Source organism: Strongylocentrotus purpuratus, unplaced genomic scaffold, assembly GCF_000002235.5.
Source record: "Strongylocentrotus purpuratus isolate Spur 01 unplaced genomic scaffold, Spur_5.0 spur5_contig_778, whole genome shotgun sequence".
Taxonomy (NCBI): domain Eukaryota; kingdom Metazoa; phylum Echinodermata; class Echinoidea; order Camarodonta; family Strongylocentrotidae; genus Strongylocentrotus; species Strongylocentrotus purpuratus.
Genome location: NW_022145478.1, coordinates 1,386 through 11,032, shown reverse-complemented (window position 1 = coordinate 11,032; position 9,647 = coordinate 1,386). Strand labels below are relative to the sequence as shown.

Here is a 9,647-nt window from a genome sequence, read left to right as displayed (position 1 = left end):
ATCGTATCTAGAGATGATTAGTATAAACGTGTTTAACTCAACAGTTTTAAACATGTTTATAGAAAATTTTCCCTGTGTGAACATCGTTTATACGATGTAGGGATAGATAATAATTTTACCCCCCCCCCACCCTGAAAATGATCTCCCCCTAAAAATTACCCAACTTATTATCGGGGTTGACTTCCCCTTTAATGAACAGGGGGTATTGTTCTTGGTTGTCCCGGGGGGGGGGGGGGGTCAATGTCCTATATAGGGGTTAAGTTTCAGAGATGGGGGTAATCGTCATCGGGGGTAATTTTCTGGGCGTAGTTTGAGTCGTCGAGGGGTAATTGTCATTTGGGTAATTATCCTTGGGAGTAGTTTTCTGGGGTGTAATTGTCCTTATTATGATAGGCGAATAAGGTGGGAGGCCGGGATTGAAGCCCCCCCCCCCCCTCCCCCCGAAGAATGTTGCAATGATGTTTGGCCGTTCGTTCGAGCAACCGACAATTTCGGGTAACGATGTGGTCTATTGATTTGTAATTTAATGTAGGCCTACTAGTCATGAAGTTAAATTTTGTGACAAAATTAGATATGATTGATATTAAGAAATGCTTGAAGTTCGGTTCTCCGACAGTGATCCCAATGACAAAAAATAGGTCCGGCTTTTAAAAAAGTTGCCAGGGTTGGTATAGATTTGCAAAAAGTTTGTATTCATGTTGTGTCGCCTTTTAATCCAGCGTCGTGGCTTTGTAGCGAAAAGAGTGCTTGTTTATAATACGATACAGGATGTTTCTTCGATTACACCCCTCCTTTTCCCCATTTTTCTTTTAGTCTCCCTCTTCAATTTTATATCCTTCTTTCTTAATACTTCTATGCTTTAGGCTATAATTATTTTTCAATTTTTTTTCAATTGTTTGTGTGTTATCTAATTTTACCAACATGACCAACATGAATCATGACATTTTCGCTGCCATAAATTTCCCTCAGTTGACTGTGAATAAAATAAATATAGGGGTAGAAACTAAAATCCCAGTCTGTTGTTTCATGTGAAATAAACCTATATGAATGGCTATCGAAAGAGTAGTATAAATAATACATTAAGGGCATACGCCTGTCAGGCCTTTCAAATTGCTAAGGTGATTCTTACGTTGTTAGTTTTGCGAAAGTTTTATGGCGAATAAAAGGTGAACATTTTTCATCTCTATCCATTACATAAATATCTCTCGGCAATAAAATGAATGAATATTGAATAAATAAATAGATGAATGGATGAATTTAACATGTAGCATTATGTAGAAAATGTGGGGGGGGGGGTGGGGGCAGTGGCGGATCCCGGGGGGCCCGGGCCCCCCCCCTTGAGAAAAAAATCATGTAAAATCACGTGATTTTTACCTTTTTGGGGGGTTGGGCCCCCCCCCCCCCTGGCGCTCAAGGGGGGGGGGGGGTGCAAATTGAAATTTTTTTGAGGATCAAAAAAAAATAAATGTGCTCACTACCCCCCCCCCCCCCCCCCCCCCCCCCATGGAAGTGAATCGACGACTTCGTTTTCAAGATCATTTCGGAAAGTTTTATCTTTGAACTATTATTATTGAATGCATAAAATACTGCATAATTTAGAACAACTAGAAAACAAAAAACACAACAACTTGAAGTCTTGAACAAATAATCAAACAGGAAACCACATTTGCGTCACATAGGCCTACCCTAAAATTGTAATGATGATGATTATAAGACGATGTCGGCGATGATGATAATTCCTATGACGAAAATGCTATGCTTTTCCAACCAATATCCTAAAAATATACGCTAATTTATTTTTTAATCAAGATTTGAGAGATGTCGAGAATAATTTGCAGTTTAAAAAAAAAATTAAAAAAATGAAGTGCCATTACTCTCTTTCCAAAGTGTTTACTTTAATAGTGGTAGTTTTTTTTTGACAAAATGTTGTTATTGTGGATTTTTTTTTCTTCCCCTCTCCCGATTAGCGATAGAACACTGAAGATTTGACTGAACACATTATTAAAACATCATAGACAAGTCGCAGGATTTTACAAAGGCAGTAAAAAATTGTTTTTCCAGATCAGAAACTGATAAATAACAGTGCACTTGCATTAGGCCTACAGAGGCAAGGGAAGAAATAAAGAAAGAAATATCAATTATCAAAATAACATGTAGATCGAATTCTACTGGGAAGCAATTTGATTTGGCCTAACGTGTACCCGAGATGTTTCCTTTTTCTATACTTTTGATGCGCGCCCACCATCGGGCGGAATTAGGGCGGGTCTAGGCGGAATTAGGCAAGGAAAATGCCTCACGCAGACGGCGCGCTACGGACAATCGCTTATGATTTCGGGCGTAAGAATGGCATAGCTAGATTCGCTAGAATTTCGGCAACAAATTGGTATACATTAGCGCCTGTATAATTCATTTTCAGAGAAGTTATCTGAGAAAAACTGCCCATCGGGCGGAAACCGGGCAGGGTACGGTACTGTGGATTAAAATCATTATCAAGAGAGAATAGCTATCCATATTTTAAGTTCTGTAAATTGTAAAATTTGATATAGAAAAGATAATTTGATATTTTTAAAATGTAAACGAAGAAAAATATCTGTATGGAATTAAAAAGTACGAGCTGTGATAAACACAATTTTCCTTTGTTATTTTGCTAACTTTGCTACCGTACAATACTTGACAACAACGACAGAATCTGATCGATATCTTCAATATGAAGCCTGGCGCGACATTTGTTTTGTTGACATTATTAACCAAATTTTGGACGATAGGCCGGCTAGCTAGCGGATGACGCAAAGTGCTGCTAGATTTATTATAGCCTGAGGCTCAGGTAATACGTCTGGAAACATTCAGTGAGTTAGAGGTTGATAATTAATATGCAATTGAGAATTTGTAATCACTTATGTTGGAGCTGGGATGGGAGTGCAGCCTGCAGGGGAGCCGAGAGGTCGATCATATTGGCCGCCCCGCCCCCGGTGTAGGATACTAGGAGCGCCGGGGCCTGTTTACGCCAAGCTAGGCCTACGGCATACCATACCGTGGGGTGACCGTCGGATCTCGATCTCCTGCCTGGTTAGAATAGATCATAGATGCTGCAGGATGCCACGACCATGCCTTGAACATGGCCATTTGCACGGGCTCCCTCCAACTCCCAATAGGGTCTAGTTGCCTAGTCGAGGCTAGAGTATAGAGCTAGAGTAGAGACAGTGTTTTAATTTTTTTAAGGCAGCGTGTGGCAACCGTGAATACTCCACTTCATCCAATACTCCACCAATTGTTTTAAACACTCCTACATTTCATGTACCATCAAGGACTGGAACTCACTACCCTCCGACATCCAAAGGACCATGAACATCGACACCTTCAAACTCCAAGCAACCAACTTTTTACGCAACCAAGACTCGAGCAATGAGAACTAAACAAGCACAGTGCGAACTCCCTCACCCTCCTCGCTTGGTTCCTTACGGAACGTTGAGGAGTATCCCAGAAGAAGAAGTGAACCTAGACCGAATTTTCCGTCTCTTTCGTTCGTTAAGCCTCTTATTTGGGTAGGGGTAGGGTCGCAGAGCCGACCCTACCCAAATAAGAGGCTTAACAAACGAAAGAGACAGAAAATTCGGTCTACCGTTAACCGGGCCGGAATGCTGCAAGATCTGGACATGATGATATAAAGAAATACTTCTATTTTGTATCAACTATCATCTTGTTATCCTCCTTTATGTGAGTCTGTGCCTGTGTGAGTTGAGACTTCATTGTTAAATGTTTAAACAAAAATCAAATTCAAAATTTGTTTGTTGGTGAAAATATTTAATTATTTTATTGCTGTTTTTCATCTTTCCAGAGATTACAATTGAGCCATGATGGCTTCAGATGAACGGCCTGTTTCCATGGTGATGACATGCGATGATGCGGTGGAGATGATGTTCATGGATGGATCAAGGGTTCAGCTCTCCCCGTGTGGGTCCTGCTTCATTTACGATCCACCTCCAAGCCAAGCAGTCTCACACCCGTATCACGAACCAGCACCGGGACCGAGCCATCCTCTCTATACTTCTACCAGGACCCAACAGAGGACATGCTTCGTCACCAGCAGGTGCAGGTCAAAGGTCAAGGAAGCTCTTGAGTTTAGGAACAGGTTTGCTTCGTGTCCTTTCCTCTGTGCCGCAACTACTCAGGGAGAGATTCCATTGGTAAGACATTTTTTTAAAAGTTATGGATCCCTCTTGTAAGATTCACTTAATTAATGGAAGCCTTTTCAACTAAAAACATGAATTTTCTAAAAATAAATATTTACCAAGAATGTAAGATACAGTACAATACATATCTGCATCATAATTATCTTTGTTAAAAAATCTTATGTTTTGCAATTATATGTAGATAGTATCAATATATCCCATTATGATAATGTCTTTATGGCACATGAACAGATGACAAATGATCTGCATAGCATCTTGCAAATTGTAGCACTTTTTATATTCTGAACACCAACCCTGGCTTAGTTGAGTACACTTAACCCTAAACCTACAGTAACCCAAACCAAAGTCCTAACCTAACCCAAACCTTAACCATGTAGTACATATACATGCATCTTCCATAGAACATAGACTTTGAACCTAGTGTAGGATCACTGATAAATAGCAAGATTGCCTCCTCTCCTTCCAGGAACTGTATGCTGACATTACCCTAATGGAATGGTCCAACTCTACTGATAAGTGTACCTTCAACCAGCTCCCCGACCATTCTCTTGAGCTAACATCGGTTGACAGCCTTGCAACGATGGTCCTGTCTCCCAGCGCACAGGACTTCTCGGTCAAATACCTCTGTAAGCTCAGACCAGAGGGTGATACGACAACGAACATCAAGAGAGGGACTGGTCATCAAGAGATGCAACAGTTGGAATTCAGTGAGGACAACCAGGAAAGCCCTGATATTAGGTGCCTCCAAAGGACTAGCATGGGTGACATGGCACACTGCCAAGACTATAGGGGTGGAGGACACACCAGTCAGGGTGGACAACCTTTAGCGCCATACTTTCAAAGTCTTGATACTGACCCTGTGAGGAAGTCCCAAAGGGTATCCCCAGAGGAGAGAGTCCCTATGGAAAGGAGGAGGACGAGGTGCAAGTTCTGGTACACGTGGGTTGTTCAGAACCACTCTGTTGCCCACTGTCCGTGGTATTGGAGGTACCCTCTAGATCTGTTGATGAATCGCAAGGCAGATCTCAGGAAATCATTGGATGAGGATGAAAGTACTCCTTCTCATTTAGGATATGGTAAGACAAAAAATGCTAACAAGAACCAAATGGCACAGTCAACCAATTCAGCTAGTAGCCAACTGGTTAAAAAAGTGCTGTTTATTTCTTCATAGTTTCTGCTTTGTTAAATGCTGTTGTCCAACTTGTGAGTTGTGATAATCACAAAGTCAATGTTTGGATTGCTATGAGTACTAGTACATATACCTGTACATTGTATTTCCTAATTGTCACCAGTCACCACCTGTTTGTACTTTAATGTACAAACCGCAAGTGATGAAGAAAGCGTAGGTCCCTAAGTTCTTACCGTATGTGTGTATTGTAAAATGTGTCACCATCATCATTTATTAAAGTCAGCATTTTCCCTCTTACGAGGCATTACTGACTTTCATGCCATGATGACACTCCCTTGATCCCTCCACTTGTTGTCTCCAGCATCCTCATTTAGAAGAACCTTACTGCTTTCTTTCTTCACCATATCTTTCCATGATATCTTTGGTTCTTCCTTTCCTTCTTATGCCATCCACTAACAGATCCCACACTCTTTTTACAGGTTCATCATCTTCCCTTCTCAACACATGACCCATCCATCTTAGTCCACTTCTCCTTACCACTTTCATCATGGTTTCTTCCAGACCCAACCTTTCCTCTAAGCTCACTTGTGTTTTTTCTATCGGACAGTTTCACACCACATAAATGCAAATGCTCTGCACTTGTGTCATTCGTAATGTCTTTATGAGGACGTTTGATACATCCTTTGTGAAAGCTGCTTGATAAAATAGCATTTCAACGAACACCAAGTCAAATTACTGTCTACATCTTCAGTTCAGTCTTTATTTATTCTTCAGTTTAAAAAAAAATCATGCAAACAAAGGATCATCGTTAAAAGCCTATTGAGGCTTCTAAAGATTTGGCAAGTAATGGGAATTTAATCAGTCATTAAAAATGATTGACGAAATGACTTTGTGATGACAATCTACCGATATTCATAAGAAGGGTGATTGGTATGATTTAAGCTTTCTTTTAAAACCCTTCTGTACTAGTTTGGCCAGGGGGATAAAACCTCCCTGCAAGGTCACTGACAGGTGGTTATCTCATCAAATCAGCTCTCAATTAACATGAAAAAAGAGGATCATGGGGGACCAATGGTCACCGATTAGGCATTGTTTTCTAAATAGAGGGAGCAAGTAGCTTCAAGTAGTACAGTGGGGCTTTAAGCTTTCTTTTAAATTCATTTAGAAAAGGGATTTTTCACTCTCTCAACAGATGTAACTACAGATCCTGGCAATAGGCACGATGTACCAGAGAAGTTTCTGACCCATTCCAGTCCAGTTCCGCCCTCCTTACCTCTCCGCTGTGATCAAAGTCACCTTCACAAGCATCACTGGAGATCAGTCAAGCCGGAGCGCCCTCTTGACCATAGTGGTGAGGCTGATTCTCTTACCATGTATGGGAGAAAGGTCTCTGTTCTTGTCTTAGGAGGAGTGGTTTACAGGTAATAATATTGAGGGGTCAGGACACAAAGACGTAACTCCATTTTGGCCATTTTGAGAAAAAGTGTTTACGTGTCACTGAGCACTTGGGCCTTAAGGAGTCAAGTCTATGTTTCACTAGCCATTGACTTCAATGGGGTGTTGGTTGGATGGAAAGCACAAATTTTTCTGAACATTTTGATATCAAATACTCATTTTGGCAAAATATGGAGTTACGTCTTTGTGTCACTGAATCCTTGATATACTAATAATAATCTGGATATAGCGCTAATACATGTTACCATCTCTAAGCGTTTTACAGATATTATTACCCCGGTCATTGAATTCATTCATGCACAATCTCCACTCCCTGGGGAGTATTCCTACCATACGGTCACCAGGAGGGCAAATATGGCAATTACCAACATAAAGGCTTTCGTTATCCCTCCAGGTCCCCATTTCTCCTGTGAGTATGGAGAGGCACATGTAGATTGATGCCTTCCAAAAAGGTACATCTCTAATGCATCAGTTACAATGCCAGTTGACTCTTAACCGATTCTGAACCGACCGATTCTCGGCTGTTAGGGGTCATGTGTTGTTTAGTTTGGCCTGTTCTTAGTCTGTTTATTGGTCTTATTGGTCAGACTAAGGTACATATATAATGACTCAAAGCAAGTGCTGCATTCATACATGATGCAGGAAATGAAGTTTTGAATTATACACACTCCCTGGACATGATGTGTACAATGTAGCTGTCACATATTGTTAATATATTTGGAATATATTGTAAACAAAATAATATACAAGTACTCTGTCTGTTTTTTGTTTTTTTTCTTTTGGAGGGAGAATATGACACACTATTAAAGCGGAAAGACAAAATAAAAATATAGGAGAACTACGACAATGGAGGAAGAGAAGAGAGTGGTATGAAGAATAAAAACAAAAAGACAGATGGTTACACATATTTAACTTCACATTAACAACATGTTTCTATTTTTAATCCATACTTTTTCTCAAAACAGATTATTCTGGAATCCTATTCCATCGATGGAGATCTATCCTGGAAACGGAGACGTGATCGTGTCTCATGACGAGAGAGGATCTTTCTTCAGACTGATCAAGGTTTGTAGTGACGGCGCCCTCAAGGACCTGATGATGTCAGTGTCCAACCCTTCTCCTGACACTCCACATTCGTCATACAGCATCGCTGATCTTGTGAGAAGGGGTTCCAGGTAAATTACAATCTCAATTCATTGAAAGGAAGCAGGTGAATTTTCAAATATGTAAAAATTGGATCTTTTGAGGATGATCTTGGTGTCCAATCCTTCTCCTGTCACTCCCTACTCGTCATACAGCATCGCAGATCTTGTGAGAAGGGGTTCCAGGTAATTCTTATACAGTGAAACCTGTCTATAAAGACCACCCAAGGGAGACAAGAAAAGAAAGTGGCCTTTGTAGACAGGTGGTCTTTGTAGAGACAGGTTCCAGCAGTACATGTTTCAATGAGAAACCTATTTCAAGGGAAACCAAAAATGTGGTCTTTGCAGACAGGTGGCCTTTGTAGACAGTTGGTCACTAAATCAGGTTTGACTGTAACTACAACCTCAATTCATTGAAAGGAAGCAGGTGAAATTTCAAATATATATGTATAAAATGAATCTTTTGTGGTAGTCTAACCATGATGAGGCAAGTTGGCTCAGTCGGTAAAACATCTGCCTGTCGAACCAGAGAATGTGGGCTCGAATCCAACCAAAGTGAATGACAGAAGCCTGCATTGTGTGTTTAGATGCCCCTCCCTTGTTTCATAAATGCGGGCTATGTTACGGTGGAAAACACTCCGTCCCTTGGATAGGACTTTAAATGGGGGTCCCTTGTAGAAGAGAGTCACCACCTTTGCACGTTATGAACCCACTCGAGATGAAATCTGTATCCTGACAAAATTGTGAGGTCTACTTTTAAATAGAAGTGCAAAATGATGATTAATCGTTTAAAAAAAATTCAGTCGGTTGGAAATATCTCAACTTTCAAACGGGAGAGGATGTGGGTAAAAACAATGGAAAGTGATTGAGGGGTAGAGGACAGATGAAAAGGCAGGATGAGAATCAATTATAGCACACACATTCATAAATTGTTTTTTTACGATACCTTTCAGACTCCTGCACTGTATGTTAGTGCACCTGAGGACATGTGGAGATGGAGAAGATCTTTTCTGCTGGAAGGTCAGTACATTTAATGACCATAGTCAGAAACGTAACAAATGGTGATGATTCACTACTACATGATATGTGCACTACAAATTTTTCTAATGTTTTTATTATTAAAAAAATACATTTCCTTCTTAATGGACTCATAAGCCTCTGTGATATTTCTGTTTATTAATTAGAAACTTGAGAAAGGCGATATGTCAGGCGACGCATCAGGGGTCCTTGTTGAAAGGAGCATCATACCGGGCCTAGGCCAGCTGGAAGCTTATAACGATGGTCTCATCCGGGGATATTTCAATGATGCAGTTACCATGGAAACAATGTGCGTGAGTCAGGTTCGGTTGAATGCTGGACCAGTGGACTTGGAGGTAATGATCTAGTTTTATATTTAGATACAATTAGGCAATGCTTAGCTCACTGATATGACGGGTGTACCACCTGATAGTAATGTCCAGAATATGCGATAAAATGTAGGGGTTTCGTTCTCGGTTTTGTATCAAAATATAGCCTCAATGAAGCTCAAATTGAATGCGAGACCAGGGGACTTGGAGGTAATGATCTAGTTTTATATTTAGATACAATAAGGCCATGCTTAGCTCACTGATATGACGGGTGTACCACCTGATAGTAATGTCCAGAATATGTGATATAATGTAGGGGTTTTGTTCTCGGTTTTGTATCAAAATATAGCCTCAATGAAGCTCAAATTGAATGCGAGACCAGTGG

General features: G+C 40.6%; 1 protein-coding gene across 2 annotated transcripts; it reads left to right on the top strand.

Moving 5' to 3' along the window:
* Positions 1-2,706: 2,706 nt before the first annotated feature.
* On the top strand, positions 2,707-9,289 carry LOC590065 (uncharacterized protein C5orf34 homolog; the record flags this gene model as incomplete). Of its 2 annotated transcripts, none has more annotated exon segments than XM_011684428.2 (7): positions 2,707-2,824; positions 3,836-4,184; positions 4,657-5,266; positions 6,512-6,740; positions 7,740-7,949; positions 8,870-8,936; positions 9,101-9,289. In XM_011684428.2, coding segments are annotated over 6 exon segments (1,638 nt in total), but the record flags the coding sequence as incomplete, so codon positions are not given.
* Between the last annotated feature and the right edge of the window lie 358 nt (positions 9,290-9,647).